The sequence below is a fragment of the Rhagoletis pomonella genome, unplaced genomic scaffold, assembly GCF_013731165.1.
Source record: "Rhagoletis pomonella isolate Grant_MI unplaced genomic scaffold, Rhpom_1.0 Rhpom_scaffold_00014, whole genome shotgun sequence".
NCBI classification, from domain to species: domain Eukaryota; kingdom Metazoa; phylum Arthropoda; class Insecta; order Diptera; family Tephritidae; genus Rhagoletis; species Rhagoletis pomonella.
In genome coordinates this window covers 15,321,953-15,340,029 of record NW_023458568.1, presented here as the reverse complement: position 1 = coordinate 15,340,029, position 18,077 = coordinate 15,321,953, and the positions used below count along the sequence as shown (strand labels likewise).

At 33.8% G+C, this 18,077-nt stretch overlaps 1 protein-coding gene across 2 annotated transcripts in view; it reads left to right on the top strand.

Annotated features, from left to right (window-relative positions):
• The window catches only part of LOC118749273 (protein furry-like), a 107,094-nt gene that overhangs the window by 67,646 nt on the left and 21,371 nt on the right, over positions 1–18,077 (top strand). For both annotated transcript variants that reach the window (XM_036484073.1, XM_036484074.1), the window contains exons 7-11: positions 3,956–4,061; positions 14,528–14,669; positions 14,813–14,958; positions 16,747–16,912; positions 17,048–17,171. In XM_036484073.1, coding sequence (XP_036339966.1) covers positions 3,956–4,061; positions 14,528–14,669; positions 14,813–14,958; positions 16,747–16,912; positions 17,048–17,171 — 684 coding nt within the window. The remainder of the gene's footprint in view (positions 1–3,955; positions 4,062–14,527; positions 14,670–14,812; positions 14,959–16,746; positions 16,913–17,047; positions 17,172–18,077) is intronic.

Genomic DNA, 18,077 nt, shown 5'->3' with positions numbered 1-18,077 from the left:
CTTTTTTAAAGGTAGAAAAGGCAAAAAAAAAGGCAAATATCTTAAAAAAAGGCAAATATCTTAAAAAAGGCAACATCAAATGTGTATATATGGAATCAGGGAAAGCTAAATCGTGGACATTCTTAATCGAATATACTATATCTTTTTAGCAGAAAAAAAGGCAATTTCCATAAAATCCGTTCCCTGGTAATAAATTTGTCTTTCATGTGCGTGTATAACTTATATTCTTTTTACATTTTTAGTCCGGAAATACTAAAAAACACAAAAAAATATAAATATATTTTTTTAAATGGCTTTTATGCAAAATTCGTTTCAAAACTAGTTATAGCATATACATCGCATAAAAATATTTAAATTATGTGGAAATTAGCATCAATAATTTTTTAATCGGTTAAGTAGATATTAAACACATAAGAAATAGAAAAGTTGAACTTTAACCTCTTTTATTGGCTTTGGTTTTTATTTGTACCAAATAATTTTGGTATGGTTGAAATCAGCGTAAAAAGTTCAATCGATCTTCGTTTCTTGTTTTTTATAGCTAAACGGTTGGTATTCTAGACTAATATATGTGTGTGTGTTAAATCCTGTTGTACGGGAACAGACTAAGGGTCGTTTTCCCCATCTCTGGTTAAAAGTAACCCAAGGTTAAACATATTTACGGACGTTACTGTCTCCATGCATATAACATTGTGTCGGTAATGTTGGTAACAATGTTTAACTGGAGATTCGTGTTAACCAGAGATAGTGAAAACGGCCCTTAATGAGAATAAGAAAAAGTAAACAAAAAATGTCAAATTAAACTGTGAGTTTCTTAAATACCCCAATATGAACACTTGAACGCTTTATTAGCTTCATACGCTCGCCGTTCAATTTCGGTTGGTTCCATGCAAGTTGTACGTGCATGAGAAATTTTTGACAGCAAAGCGTGCGTGAATATTAGGTTAGTCGATATTAAAATATGAAGTGATTCGGGGAGATAGGTGCAGTCGTCTTGCATGATTTGAGATGGAATTGGTCACGTATATAGATTAACGTAATAATAATGGGTATTAATGCTCCTGCTCTTCTCACTTACGTTTCGGTGAAGCTTCATTTTGTTTTATCGGTGGGATATTCGCTGGCAACTGATTGTGCTGAATTAAATTTGGGCAGCAGACTACAAATATACAAGTCAACGGTTGATGGTTTAAACTCGGTTTAACCCTGCCTGATAGGACGTTTAAACTTAGTTTAAACTACGTTAAATTTTACCGAAAAACTGCGCACTGAGTTTAAACTTAGTTTAAACGACAAACAGAGCTAAACTCTCTCTGAAAAACTGGCCCTTAATCAATTGAACAGCCAGAAAGCTAACAAAATTCTCCATAAACGGTATATACATTAGGCTGCGTCAATTTTGTATGTGGTAAAATAAAAGGCATTTGATCGCACTGTAATAGTAATATTATGTTGTCTTAGGTCTAAACCAATAATAATTGGCCACGAAGGATTAATTTAAATAATATCTTTAGCCCACGCAATTGATTCAAAGTTTATGAATTTGGAAAATTAAACTTTGGTTGGTAATATCTAGGAAATGCGTTAATTGTTATACACTAGACGATATATCAAGTGAAACGTCATTAAATTTAGTATCTCACGTTTATACATCATTTTTCAATAAGACTACAAGTTTTCGAGATATTTAGAAAAATTTATAAAAGCAATGACTTTCCCGTATGACTTTTCAGTTCTTCATTACTTTAGTCAAGTGAAAATGAAAAAATTAGACGAGATTTATTTCAAAGATTTTTAGGTTTTCGGATGATTATATAATATTTAAAGGACCATGGACTTGGTCACGCCAATTTGGTCAGTTTTCAACATAGTGAAATTAATTACGGATGTGCAATATTAGGAATCATTTGATTACTACATATGTTAACTAAATAATATGTAGGTGAGCAACGCCCATTTTAAGCCCATTTATGTGTTATTGAAAATTGGAGCGGAATAGTTTCATGAGTCACCAAAGAAGCACACTTTTCGCGGTTTCTAAATTTACCGTTATACGAAAGTAGGGGCGTGCAATAAGTATTAAGATATACGTAGATATGTTAGTTAATTCCATTATGTCAAAGAGACCGTAGGTGAATGCACTATCCTTTCCGTAATCGTTTGCTTATATTTTGAAGTTATTTATGTATACAATTTAAGAGAATTTTTTGTCGATAAAAGACAGAGATGCATCCCTATCTTCGACATAACCTTCACAAATATTACTCGATCGGTACGTAATAACTACCAAACTGAAGCCGAGACTTGTACTGATTCATGATAATAATATGTTAAAAATCACTCAGATTAAAACAAATTATTCAAAAAGAATAAAAATGCTAAACAAAAAGCCTTGTGAACTTCTTTTAATTGCAATTTTTGTATGGTATGTATAATAATAAGTAAACTAACTATTGTTTGTCCAATTTGTGCTAGTTCAGTGTTTCCATATTCATTTGCATAAATGAAATTTTTTCACGGTGATAGAAAATAAAGGTTTTCTTATTATAGCTCCCCAAATTGTTCCCAAATTTGCAAAAATTCGCAAACCACCGGAACCAGCGACCTAAATACACCCCAGAAATATGACTAAAGACCAGTGCAATTATCAACACAACAATTTCAATTTGGTTGAAAAACAGATAAGTTTGAGAGTAACGATGTATTGTGGAACGATTTTCCGTAATCCCTTGTCAAATTTGGTTTGGAGACAAACCGGTTTCGGCGTTGTGCCATCTTCAGTGTCATTTTTCGTTCTCGAGATCGTTCCACAATACATCATACTCCTACCCTGTCGGAAACACAAACAACCAAAAAGAAGTTTGAGAGTAACCTTAAATTAAAGGATTGCCAGAGATGATATTTGAATTTGTCGTTTGCCTTTGCAGATTCATTATCTAATAAGATCCACCAAAACTTTTTGCTGAACCCTGAATCTTCAACAAGATTCCGTCTTATTCGACCAGTGTACTTTGTGTCACTTGGGGGTCGATGCGGGGGCTCTAGTAATTAAAATAAACGATTAATATTTTACAGGCTTGTCGTTGACCTCATCATACAATATAATTTCACTATTTCCAAAGGATTTAAGAAACATTGAATTTTCGGCCCGCCCTAATATGCATGACTTTTCGAGGAATCTGATAGCTTTTGATTATCATTCCAAATTTTTTGTGTTTTTGATGAAAAAAGATAATAATAATTCAAACTTTAGCAGGCGAAAAATGAAAAAATAACGAATTTTTTGACAAGAAAATCGATGGATAAATTAAAAAGGATTGAGTTGCTCATACGCCATGTCCCCATGCTCATTTTAATACAAAACATCTTTGTCCATTTCCTTTGATCTCTCATTCCTTCCTAATTTACCCATCGATTTTCTTCATTGGTAGCTTAATTTTTTTTTGTAAAGAACCAGACTTCTGTATGAAAAACTGATAAAAAATTCGCCATTTTTATTTTTCCCCTATTAAAGTTTCAAATTTATTTAATTTTTTCAACCCCATCGAAAAGAAATGTATGTACGGTTTATGGAGAATTTTGTTAGATTTCATTTGCCATATTCTTATTAACGTCGATCAATTGTTTCGTAAGATATACGTACCCTTTTTTTAGCTGAATAGCGGTAAATTGCAAATATCTCGAAAACTTATCCATAGAAAAAAACGTTAACTCGATTTTGGTAATCAGCGAGCAATTCTAAAAGGATTTGGATAGTCGCATCCATGGAATGCTTTTGCTGTAAACCAGTGTAATTACCGATTCAACTCTTAAATTCGACCTGTCATCCGAGTTTTTGCTAATGAGGCAAACTTTGTATTGTCACCTATAGGGACATTAAGTCTATTAAAATTCTTTCTTTATCCGATTTTTACAAGCACTAAAGATTGTTCCTTTTTATATATCTACACATTCGCAGGTCAAGCAGTTGGAGGCATTAATGACTCACGTATTCAAGATTTAATTGTAGAGAAGGGAACGATTCACACAAAACGGCACAGTGGCGAAGATCCTATCAAAACGGGGTGAGTAAAAAACATATGTAGATGTATACTTACATATACATTATGGCATTTTTGGCTTTCCTATTCGCTCGTGAATAGGTTTTCATTCGCTGTCAACGTCTCACAGTGTAACGTCCCAAGATCAATGAAATTTTCCACTGAAGGTTTGTACAAAGGTACATATGCAGAACAATTAAAAATTTGAGCAAAATTGTATGAAGAACATCTCGCATACTTGTAGAACTGGAAACTGAGACATCTGTTTCGTATACTAAATTTAGTAGCATTGCAACAAAATTTAATATTTGTGCAAGACTTGAGGATATCTTTAACATACCTAAAAATGTTTAAAGTTGGTCCACTGCCAGGCCCACCTCCCATATAGCACACCGCTATAAAATGCACATACATAGAAAAGTTCTACCGATAAAACTTTGTACACTCAAGCGTTTTAATAATACACTAGTGATCCCGCACGACGTTAAACCGCCCAAAATTTTATTTTAAAAACCTAAACAATAATCGAAATTTTTGTCAGTTATAAGCGATCCGAGTGCCATATTTCATTTAAATCCGTTCAGCCATTTCTGAGTGAAGAGAGGTATTTTTAACTTCATCAAATTTCAAATCACTCTGTACTGATATGGGGGGATGAAATAACACAAACGGCAATAACGCAAAATTTGCTTTATTTCACTTTTAAGTGGGAAATAATACCAAAATCTGAGTTTTGCTTTATTTCCAACAAAGTTTGGTAATAAAACCAATTATGCCTTATTTCCCATTGCTTATTTATACTATTTGTAAAAAAAAGTTTACTGACAGAAAGAAAAAGAACTTCGTTTATTCCAAAAATACAATTAAACCAGGGTGCATTCAACAGGTAATATCAGTATAGCAGCTAATTTGATTTTTTTAAATTATTTGTTCTCGAAAATGTCAAATATTTTACATTTATTCTCACAAAAATTCTAAATTGTTAAAATCTATTTGCATGTGAAACATTTTCCATACAAAACCAGCGATTAAATAGCAGCTTTTGGAAAGCTCGCCCAACTCAGCAGCACAGCCGCTGATTACTGGGCCTGGCACAGGATGCATTAATGCTTCGAGAAGCGAACCAATTTACTAAGAAAGAAAGTTGCAACAATTTTCATTTTATTCAATTTAAATTTTTTACCTTTTTCGTATTTCGCATGGCACGCTTTGATGTACCAGAAGCAACAACAAAATACAGGCAAATCATGATACAATAATTTTTAGAAGGTACTTTCACTTTTCAAATTTTTGACATAAACCGTGTCTGTGACAAACACGCAATGTGGCAACTGCTACGATATAGAACTTGGGGATTATCGCTTGTTATTTTAGATATTTTTTAACAGAACATGTAAAGATTTATATGTTTCATAACTGATCACTTAATTTTTAATATAAATATACGTAGTTTATACATACATTTTTGCCACTGCTAATCACATGAATAAAAATCATAAAAATGAAAATATATGTAGCAGCAATATTTCTTGTTTATAATGGATTAGATCCATCGCACACCACAGACTTTATCGGCCGCCAATTTAGATGTGCTCGCAAGTCTTTCCATTGTACCACAACTTATTGGTCAGAGCGATTAAGCTGGTGTAGTGTGCTCACCTCCATACATCTTCATGTACATATTTCAAGCGAGCCCTATCATTTAAATAGGCGGCCGATAAAGTCTGTGGTGTGCGGTGGCTCTTATAGCAGTGCCCTTACATCTATTCCGTGTGTTGCAATATCCACGAAAGCAGCAGTTAATTTTTTATGAAGAAAATTATTACAAAATATTCGAAAATTTCTCTACTTATATGTTTGGCTTTTCTTTGTTTTATTTTTCCAACGTCAAATGCTGGATTTTTTTTTTTAAAAGTTGGAACAACAAAAAATACGAAACACGTTTTCTGTCAGATAGCCAACATGGCGGATAAGAAGAAGAAGTGAAACTACCTTCTAAAAATTATTGTATCATGCAGGCAAATGTTGTTTTTGCTCAAATGCTCCAAACCTGTTTGATAGGCCTTGCATTAAACAAAAAATGTGATATAATTCATATGAAGAAAGTAATATTCACAAAATATTTTTATTAATGAAAAGTCTAACAAAATATAGGAAAAGCATCGTCATTAAAAACTGCTCCGCATATTGGACATAGCGCTTTTGTATGAATTTTTTCTGCATGCTTTTTAATGTGTTAAAAACATTGCTGGAAAACCGTAAAATGTTTGCATGGAACCATGTCGCAATAAACAGATGAAGTAATAAAACGGCTTTCTCGCTTTATTTTCCGACATTCGGCTGCCTTATAGTCACATTTTATAGGCAAATTTTCAAATAAAACAGTGGCGACTGGTAAATTCCACTATGGGTGGGATGCATGCAATAACACCACACACAATAATTCCCATTATTTGGACATTAAAAAGCAGTTTCAGAAGTGAACTAGTGTTATTCTATCATTTTTCCTTTTTCTAAACGGTTATAATGCTACCAGTATATAATTGCGAAAGGTGGGGAAGGGCGGGGGACGCGAGCGCGGCGCGGGGCGGCCCGCGACGCCGGGCACTTTCAAAATTGTATACTTACAAATCCATCCATTTAACTTGTTCATGTACTACTTTTTGTCAAATGTAACTGGGTGACTACATACATATGTGCACTATTTGGCTTTATTACTCAAATTGTTAAGTATAAAAGTTGGTCTTATTGCTCAACGAGAAATGAAATAAAGCATATTTGTGTTATTTCACATCCAATTGGGAAATAACTCAAATTTGCGTTATTGCCGTTTACGTTATTTCAATTTATGTTATTTTTCAATTTATGAACCTTTTTTAAAGCTACTTTATTTTTTATGAATAATGCTATAACTTTTTGAACACGTGGCAACCTTCTTCAAACATTCCAAATGTTCAAACTAAAGATTTACACTCCTTCGTATTTTAATAATTCATATAATTTTTGTATTAGGGCCATTCTATTATGACTCGTGGGATATTTTACTCCAGAATGTGATCAATTGTGAATTATAGCTATGTCGTCGGAACTTACACTACAGCGAAAGATTTTTTTAACATAGAACGATAACTAATGAATAAAATTGCTTTAACATAAATACCAAAAGATTTCTTCGTTTTATGTAACTGTCATCAGGGCTGCCGCTTTAGAATTTTTTTCCTTACCAAGATTTTTACAGTACACTAAAAAGAGTTACCAAAAGTTACCAAAATTTTCCCAAAGTTACCAAAGCCAAAATTTAAAAACATAAGAAAGCTTAATTTTTAATCATTTTAATACAAATGAAAAAAAATAGTGATAACAATAAAAAAGAAACAAAATACCTAGAATTGAGATCATTTCATTAACATGTATTTAATACATTTGAGGCACATGTTTTTACATTCATATGTTTATGATTAGAAACAAATGTTTATGTAGTGTCAACCTTACCATCTAGTAGCTATAACTTAATTGAAATTCTCATTCACAACAATTCCAATTTTAATTGAAGAGTAAAAAAGGGACCCTGATAACGGCAAATAATAGCAAATGTAATTTCATTTCTGAAGATATTTGAAAATGTTCAGCAGAAGTTAAAAACTTACAAAAAGTTACAAACTCAAATTTGTGAAGGTAACAATTACCAATTTTGGTAGAATTCTACCAAAACGGTAGCCCTGACTGTCATTTGAATGAATGTGACTGGTGGGACACTGAAAAGAACTCCATTTTACCATTGTGCACTCAAAGATGAATTTTAGCCAAAACACTTAATCTTAACGAACAATGTTTTTGTGTTATAAAATATGAACTATACACTTTCGTTAAAAAAGAAAATTTTTTTTTAATGTATATAGCCAGCATGAACGAACGAATAAAGATCCCCCAGGACGGCGTGCGAGAAAAAAGTTATTTTTTTGCAGTGACGTGAAACCTGTGTGTGAATGAAAGAACCGATTAGAAAATGACGTCATCAACTATTTTTTTCCCCAAATGCAATTTTAAATACACGGTTGCCGTGCTGGGTGAGCCAGGCATGGTCAGAGAACGAGCACACGATCACTCCTTGGCTACAGCAGCCAACAACACATACCGGTTAGAAAAAAAACAAGCTGTCAAGTGCAAGCTCAACGCTCTTATGTAGGTATGGCGCTCAGTACGGCAATCATACCAACTACGAGTACTACATACATACATATTAGGGATGTTAATTTTTTCGATTGTCACTATCCCGGGATTTCCGGGATGCCGTCGGTTCAATCCCGGGATTTAGATATTTATTATTTTTTAACGACTTAAGATGAAAAAATTGCATCAATATGGTTTGAGAAGCTCTCCTACCATATAATAAATGATAAGTAAATGGGTTTGATGCGTACTTTTAATTTAAAGTGAAAATTATTTCATAAGTTACAAAACGAAAGACAGTAATTAAATGTATATGCATTTAATAATACTTTAGAGTGTACATATTTGCTAGAGTAATTTAAGGTATGTCGAAAAAAGCTCGATGCAAAAAAAATTAAATAAAAAAATGTATTTTCTGGTTGAAAGAAGTTCATAATACTGGTGGCAGAAATAAAAGAGTGCCTTAATTCGACCAGTTTTGTCTATATTCCTTTTGTTTATCCAAAATTTAAATTTTTTTATAAAAGTCTACCTCATATTACACATAGTTAACTGCATATAAATGGGCATTTCTCTGACGTCACGATTTTTTTTAAAAGACTATCGAGCCCTAACCGCCAAAATAACGTAAGCGACATTTTTTTTCAAAGTTTTCTTTTGATGCAGAAATATTCCTAGAGCATCTAGATATATTTCTGCATCAAAACGAAAATTTTGAAAAAAATGTCACTTACGTTATTTTGGCGGTTAGGGCTCGTGATAATTGCAAAGATATGGTTAATTCCAAAATTTCTTTAAACAAATTCTGTGCAATGTAAAACAAAAGTATGGGTACCAAATGAAATAATTTTTTTGGGCTCACAAGGACGAATAAGAATTGAAAATGCCCCTTTAATCTATTTTTTTTTAAGCTAATAAAGTTAGCCCTTAATTTTGAAAAAATCGAGTAATTTTTAAGCAAAAAACAAAACCAACTTCAATTCTCATATAAATATTAAAATTATCGTTAACTTCTTCATGATCCGCTGATCGGACCAAATTGAAATGGGACCACCTGTGAGGTAACAACACCTTTCCTTTAAAAAAAGCATTATAGAAATCGGTTAACGTGGTCCAAAGATATGCGGTAAGAGTCATAAAAAAAAAAATATTCCGACGAATTGATAACGTTTCTCCTTTTTGTGAAGTCGGTTTAAAAATATTTTAAGTTGTGACTGGTGGGACATCTGCTTGTGACTGGTGTAAAGTAATTATGCATAAAATAATTTTCATAGACAAAAATTAACTTCTTTTTATTTTTTAATATTTTTCAACACATTAATGAAACGTAGTGATTTAAAAAGAGATCTTATATCCTGGGCAAAAATCCCCTCGCGTTATACTACATATATATAGAAGATATAGGGACATTTTGCGTATGGCATATTGTTGCCGCCACAAAGCAGCTGCACTGCCAAGTGAGGTTTCTGTACCTTGGTTAATACTACTTATATGTTTAGATATCAATAAATAGTTATTCATAAAAAACTAACGGTTTAAATGACCAATTTACTTGATAAAATCGAGAAAATCAGGAAATTTCTAGTGCGACCCGCATAAAATCAACTTTTCATTAAGGGATAACTTCTTGAGCGATCTGACCTAAAGCTCGGAGGTTTCAGGCGTTCATTTATAGGTACTTAGTAATACAAAGACAGGCATTAAACAAAGTGCCAGCTACCAAATGCGAGAAAAAAGACTGTAACTTAAGTCCGTGTATTTGTGAATTTTCTTCTGATAGTCGTTGAGCGGTACTTATTTTACATTTGTGGGTATAAAATATACTTCTTTACTTCTTCCGAAGAAGAACCCTAGGTCATAGGACAACGTGCTACTAACATTTATAAAAAAATCGTCTTGAAATGTCGCACACTGGTGTCATTTAGCCCAACTTAAAAGATACGATAGCTTTTATCTCGATTAGACCAGTGGTTCTTAAACTTTTAAGATGATGGAACCCTTACTAAACACCTTTAATTTTATGGAACCCCACATCAAGTTACCAAAAATCAAAGGCATTGCAATTTAAATATGAGTAAAGTTGTTGATTGAAACAAAACAGTTGTGAATTAAAACAAAAAAAAAAACAATGTTTAACAAAATGGTAGAAAATTTGTGAAATTTCGGCTCTAATCATTTCGATCTTTCTTCGACCTCATTTGTAAAGAAATAAATATTGTACCACCATGCTGGTAAGTTATTGCTTCGAGCCTGATGGTACAATCACTTGATGGAGCCAGCAAGTTGGTGTCGTATGTTTGCGTGTATACTTATATATGTATATGTAAGTAAAAAATTTTAGCTACCATTTTAGCCTCAACGACTTTTTTCAGCTCTTTTTTAGCCCTTTTTTTAAAGGAATTTGGCTACCACTAAAAATGATTCGCGGCAACACTGCCGACCATTGCATAAAAACGATTCAATAGGGCTATTCGCGATCCGGTGCAAATGGCCTAGCATCATTGCATTGCAAATTTGTATTGCAGATTATTTGCAATACACAAACAAAATACACGCATTTGCATTTGTCATGGCTTGACAAATTTGCAATACCGAAAATCCATAATGAATGAGACTGTGTGCGTGGAAATCATTGCTCCGCTCAGTGTTGCCATTTTAGCCGTTTCCCGGCTAGATTTAGCCGGTTGCGATAGCAAACAGCCGGAGAAATTTCGATTTAGCCGGCAGCCGATTTGTTAGCCGTTTTGCAGAAAAAAATTATCCTTTCTTAGCCGATTTTGCTATTTCCCTTGTTTTCTTAAATTTCAAATATGTATATATGTTTCCATTTTTGACTAAGCGACCCAAAATCTGTTAGAAATGGCTACTAGCCTTATCGTGGAGAAAATTTTCATGTCAGGCAGGGTTGTATGAAATTGGGCCGATTTCGCTTATTTTTATGTTAAATGAAGAAGGGATTTTCTTCATAAAATGTTGTTGTAAATGTCTTAATTTTAAGTGTGAAGTTTTATTGCAAACTTAGAAAATAAGAAATTATTTCACTGTTAAGACACTAATACCTCTATTCTGTATCAGTGACAAATTTTTTTTTACAGTTTTGTTACGGAAAAATATATAAAAACTTTTTCGTTTTTCAGTTACAAAAGTTTTGTCGCCTATACAGAATTGGGCTGTTAAGATGCGTTTGTGTTTGCATATAGTGCCAACAAATAGAATAAATATTACATGTAGATATTGTCTTCCCAGATAGCGCATATTCAATTCTGCCTAAATTACAAAACATCATTTTTGCCCACTCCCAAAGGTTTAAGGTAAGGGGAAAATTTATATTTTCAAGCACTATGTACACATATGTATTTTTTTAAACAAACTTTTTTGCTGAGAACTTATTTAAATTCCAAAAACCGAATGCCAACTTGAATTTAAGGAACCAACACTGAAGTGAGTCAAAATGAATATAAAAGAGCACAAATTTCTATGTAAAGCAAAACTCTCTGGGAATCCTACGAGACATCTGCCGGTCATATGACCGTTCATCTAAATGGGAGATCTGTAGTATTTTGGCATCATATTTTACATCAGAATTGAAGGGATTTCTGAAAAATCTGACCAGTTCTTTTGTGTAACTGTGATTTTGCATCCCTTGTCAACATATGGCCTCGGTTAATGTTAACTTAAGGTCGTTGTTTTACTGCCTTAAAATTGAAGGGAAATTTTTACAGCATTTTTTAAGAGTATTGGTTTCTATTTGAGTGTATTGAGAATCGGTCAGTCTGAAAAGGCCTTGTAGGGAAGACAATAGGTTCGTCGAAAATCCAGCGAGAATTATCACTCAAAATATCAGATGGTAAGAAGAAATGCTCCCAAATTCTCTCTCATGTAGAGAAACTTGCAATTTTCTGTACGAACGCAAATTTGCAAGTTTTTCTGCCAGCTAGTGTCCACGGTTGCATTTCAAACAAAAGAAATTTGTATAGAATTTTAAAATTCTTTCAGACTGGCAAAAAACAGGATCTACGTGTATATGTCTTGTCAGTCCGACTTTCTTCAATATACGTTTCAATTTCTTTGTCGGGTTTACTATATCGACTCTGGTTGAGATTGGATTCCGATTAAGAATACAGTTTTTCTTTTGCCGAGTACCTTTCAAATCATTGGAATTAACTAAATTAATTAAGTAAACAAGTATTAACTTACATTTTTCATTTTAAAATCGCTCCAGTTTGTACATTTTTAAATTTAACGAACTTCTTTATTCAAATTATCGTAGACAAAAAATCCAACCATGCGCCACAATCATATGTTTTTCCTAATTGCAAATTCTTGCTGGCAAAATTTTTTCCGGCTCGAATTTGTAACTTCTCTCCAAGAAATAGTCTTTTTACTCGTGATTTATTTAAATAAAACATATGAAATTTAGTTGAAACATTTTAGCCGGTTTTATTTGCCAATTTAGCCGGTTCGTCCAAAAAACCAAATAACGATTTAACTGGGTACGGTTTAGTTATTTGCACAATGATTTCGGGCTATTGTGTCCGAATGGGTGGCCCGATCCAATAAATTTTACACACACTTGTAGTCAATGGTCTACACAGTGTTGCCACTGCGTTAGCCTTTAAAGTATCTATAAAAAATCGAAAACTGTATCCAAATGTATCCACCGAAAAAAGCGGACATTTTTACACAGTATACCTATGGAAGAAAAACTCGGCCCCTTAACAAAGTTATTCCCATCCTTAGACACGGATTTGGGAAACAAAGGCCCGTAGTTATAGTCAAAATTAAGTCGACTCGTCAAGTTAATTGCAGTTTTTTGACATAATTTTCTTTGAGATACCTGTCACAAAAGCTGCAACTAACTTTAGTGTCGACTTAATTTTGACTATAACTTTGTTTCCCAGTTCTGTTTCTAAGAATTGAAAAATATTAACTACAACTGCGGGACAAAGTTTCCGAATGATCGATGTTTTTGTTTTACTACGATTAGATTCCTACAAATAATACATCCAAAAAATGTTTCCTAGTCTATTAAAATAATACTAATTTAAACTAATTTTGACCTGTTACATTTAGTTCAGTAAATTGTTATTTCCTGCTATTATAGTTACAATGTTTTTCAATCAAACTGGGGGATTCGGAGCTATCTATGAAATTAAAAAAAAACTCAAAAACTTGTATTTGTCTGTAAATTCCGCCTTCATAAAAAATTTCTATTTCCAGCTTGTTTGAATTATCGCTTAATGACATATGTATGTATAACTGTAAATTTAGAAGTTATAAGTTATTTTTAGTACAGTCAAGTTATTGTTGAAAATTTGTCATCAATCTGGTTGTCAATGCCGGTTGTCAATTTCCTTTGAATGCTAAGAGAAGGGTTGCTCGGGGTGCAAAAGTTGATGTTTTCGCATTACAGTTAAGTAATACAGGTGGGAACACTTTATAAAATGTGTACACTACTTGATGTTATTAAATGCACGCACGAGAATTTCTCGATTGGAGGGTGACCAGCCAACTGTTAAAAATGTAATAATAGCTTGTACATAAATAAAAAAATTTCCTTTATCTTACGGATACTTATGGGAAAAGGTATCCAAATTTACACTGAGGAAAAAAACGACCTATCCCTCAAAATTTAAGGCGAAAATGTATCCAATTGGATACATATGTGTCAAAGCAGCAACATTGGGTCTACACTTTTATTGTAAAACCTAATTTAGTAATTTGCGGTCACTAATTTATTTATAAAATCGGTCTAAAAAATGAACTTTTTTTGTGATTCTCGGAGTGAGTTCTACGCAAATATACCGGGGATGGCCTACCCGGAGTTATATGCACAAGAAATGTTGAATACCTTTGACAATAGGAAGGTGTTCTGCACAAAAATACTGTTTATCGAGTTTACAGTTCCGGTCTAAAAATGGTAATTTTAGACCATTTTCCAATGGTTCTCCAGGGGTCTGTGATAGGATTCGGGGGGTCAAGTGTGACTTTCTGCAAAGTGTGAACTGTGCTCTTTCTAGTGGGTAAGATATTAAGGCCCACGCACCCTTCCCCCCCCCCCATCCGGCCATTGGACATTGGACCATTTAATATTGATATCAACACAGTTTTCCGTATTGTTTAAAATTTTTCCTTCGTAATTACTTGTCTCTCTCGCAATTGCACCAAAATGACGTCACACGAAAACTACACTCAAAAATCCTCTCTGATGGGCGCAATCTTGTACTCTATCATTCTTAGTATAAAATTATGAAATTTGCCTTTTATAAATATACACTTGCTCCTTACCAAGATTCTAATGAAAGCATTTATCTTCACAGAACATGTAAATCTGATAGCGGTATACGCGCCTTCACACAAGCCGCAAATAATCGTCCACCACGAGGCGCTGATAAAATACGTGCTGCCTCTGGACCATCGATATTACCCCGTCCCGAAGATATTTTAATTAATGATGCTGAGGTAAGCATACTACTAACACACACACACACATACTCTTTACACACATATGCACAAATAATTAATTTATTATTCCGCTTTTACATGAATTCCTTATTATTCGAATATGAAATTAAATATACTCTACTGCTCACACAAAAACACAGCTACGGCAGGAGGAGAACGTAGAGTTGCGATCCGCAGATGCTCCTATGGCACCACATCCACTGCCCATGCCGGAGTATGGTGGATACTTTGCCCCACTTACTGAATTTTTACCAGACGCCAGTTTGCCAATCAGCGGCTTTCACCGGTTAGTAAACGTCGATGTTGTTTTTGCATCCTTTGTTAGTTATCACTAGGAAGCGGATTTCCATGCACAGTAAATTGAAAAATATTCGCACATACTAGGCGTTTAAAACTGAATAATGGCTGCGTTTCTTTATACATTCCGGATAAACCCATTTCACAGCCGGAATAAACAGAATGCGTTTGGAATATACGTTAACATATCATCAGGAACGTTCTAAAGAATAAGTAAACAAAAAGGTTTATTCCAAACGTTCAGAATGAATAAAAAAATGCAGTCAATGTGTACATAAAATATGGAACAAAACTTAAAAATTCGCTGTCATAAATATGTAGTGCCTTTAAAAAAGTGTATTGAAAGCACAAACATTTGCAGAAATAATAGTACTGTACATAGCACATACATGTACATAAAGTGACCCAAGAGGAAATGTGACAGTTTTTTTACAATATTCACAATGATTATTATAGTTAATTATTTTCGTTAATTATTTTATGAGAATAAAGCTTATTCTATAATATAAACCATATAAATAAAAGCTTTGTGCAAAATTCACGAAAATTCAACAAATTTGTAAAAAAGCATTCATGTAGATTTCAACTTCTTTTGTTGAAGGTGTTTAGCGTTTGGCTCCATATAAAGCAGTGGTCGGCAGGCCATACCCAGTAGAAATCTTAAGCATACAACATCGCTGTTGGTGGCATGAGCTTGCTGCTGTGTATACATGCCAGTATAAATGAACCTTCATTTCCATATAACACGCGTGGTTTCTCAGAGCGTATGCGTACCTTAACATACACTTGTACTACTGCTGTATGCATATGGCTGTATTAAAGTTTCAAACATACAAAAATGCATTAATGGAAAAGCATTCTTACAAGATCGCCATATGTAAATGCTACTTTTCTGATACATTTTAATATACGGGGACTTACAAACAAGTAGCACTTACATATGCAAATGCATATCTTGCAAAAGCCCGTTTGTGCTGAAAATAGTATCGCACAACACGTCCGTTCACTAAAATTTTTGTACAAGACTAAAAATATTACAAAAATTCCACTTCAAATTTATCAAGAAATGTACTTAAAACAACGACAACGTACATTCGCTTGCAATTCGATAGAATTTGAATTTATTCGTGGATATTCATGACTACGCATGAATTTTCCACACTAATTCACTCATATAGCAAGCATCTTTCAAGAATACATACCACCGATTTCTACTGGGTAGCTCACTGAACGCTCTCTGAGCACATGTGTGTTCCACACGTATACGAAGAGCGGCAGCTGAGCAGTGCATTTAACGCATACAGCCTCACTTATTGAATCGTTTGAATGTGTTAGCATGCCGACTACTTATATAAAGCATACTCACTTTTTTTATATTAGCCGTCATCGATTCGCCAACAGTTAGCGAGTGGCGAAACGAACGAACTCAATGAAGTACAACCAAACGCGCTATCGTCTATCCGTGCTAGCTAACTTTGTTGTTGCTTTCACATGCAAACTTCTTCTTTAAGCGACCGGAACTCAAACATAGCGAGCGAGAAGTGGCGAATCGATGACGGCTATTGAAGAAAATATCCAACACCGTCAGCGGAAAAAAATCTCACAAACCAAGGCAGAGTTTTAGTTATCTTTAACAGCTTCCCTCCCTCTTGTCAGCAAAAGTAAGCAAAGTTCTTACAAAACAAAAATGCATTTGTTGGGAAATCCGTTCCCTAGTTGATACTTTTTATTTGCCATTATCTCTCTTTAACATTTGCGTTCCCATTGCTACTTTTAGCTGCAACGTTGCCGTGATGTTGTTAACAGACATTGTTGTCGACGGTATTCCGGGAATCGATTGGACGTTGCATTTACCATTGATGCTGCATATTTCATTTTTAGGTATAGATCATACGCGCGTTATTGTGCGAGAACATTGCAAGCAGCTTTGTATTAATTTACTGGTAAGTTGTGCTATTAACTCCCTTTTCATAGCCGTTGTGCGAATGCATTACTCCTATTTATCTGATGTTAAAGCGTTATTAATTTATATACATATTGCTCATTTACTAAAAGGCTATCATACCATTTTTGCTTAGATCGTTTTGGCTGAGCATAATGACCATCTTACTGTCGCTCGCATTTTGTTGAACTGCGAAACAATGAAACTCGACTTGGGGCTATCGGTGCCATCCTTGCCGGTAATAGACAACATATTTACAGGTGCGTATGAATTGTAAAATAGAGAGCTCAAAGTTACATTAAGAAAAACGTCTGATCAAAGTCATATTTCAGCAACTTATGGAAATAATGAATTACTTTAATAATTTTTAAGTTTAAAATAACGTTATCGAGCTCCAAAAGGTTCTAAAGTAAGCAAATACTAGTTTTCTTACGTTTATTAGCGTTCACAAAAATCCGATCAGCTATACCTTAAAACTGCAAGCTCGGGCGAAACCGAATTTTATACATATACCAGTCGCAGGTATCAACTATCGTCGTTCTAAATTTCTTTAAACTACCTAAAAGTCTATAAGTCTTATTTTTTGTTAAAAGATCTGTTCCACAACCATATCGTGCACGTCTTGTAATTTTTTAACAGGGTTCGGAAATTCTCACTCACATTCTCTCACGTTCGCGATCGATAATATTCCAAATCAATTTTTGCATTCTTTTATCGCGAGTGAAGAATGCAAACAAATTTATCATCTCTCACATTCGGAATGCGATCGACAAAAAAATTTCCGCTGCTTTTCATTCGCGATCGAAAAAAGCAAAGAAATTTCCTATCACTCGAATATGAGAAGTCCGAGCATTGCCGATTTTGGCCTCTCATTAATGAGAAAAACGATGCATATAATCCATTCGCGATCACTCACAACAGCTTATCGCGATAAACTTATCGCGAAAAATTTTCAACGACGTTGTAGGGGAGATATTGGTCGCGTTTGTTTTGGGTATGCATTTTGTTATGCATACAGCATACATACCAGGGTTGTTGCGAATATTGTTCCGAAATAAAAGTCTTTTCCGGATAATAAACAAACCGCTTATCCAAATTAAACAAGTTTGGTATCAAATGAAGGAGTACTTAAATAGCTTTAAAACTGAAATGTTTAAACGAGGAAA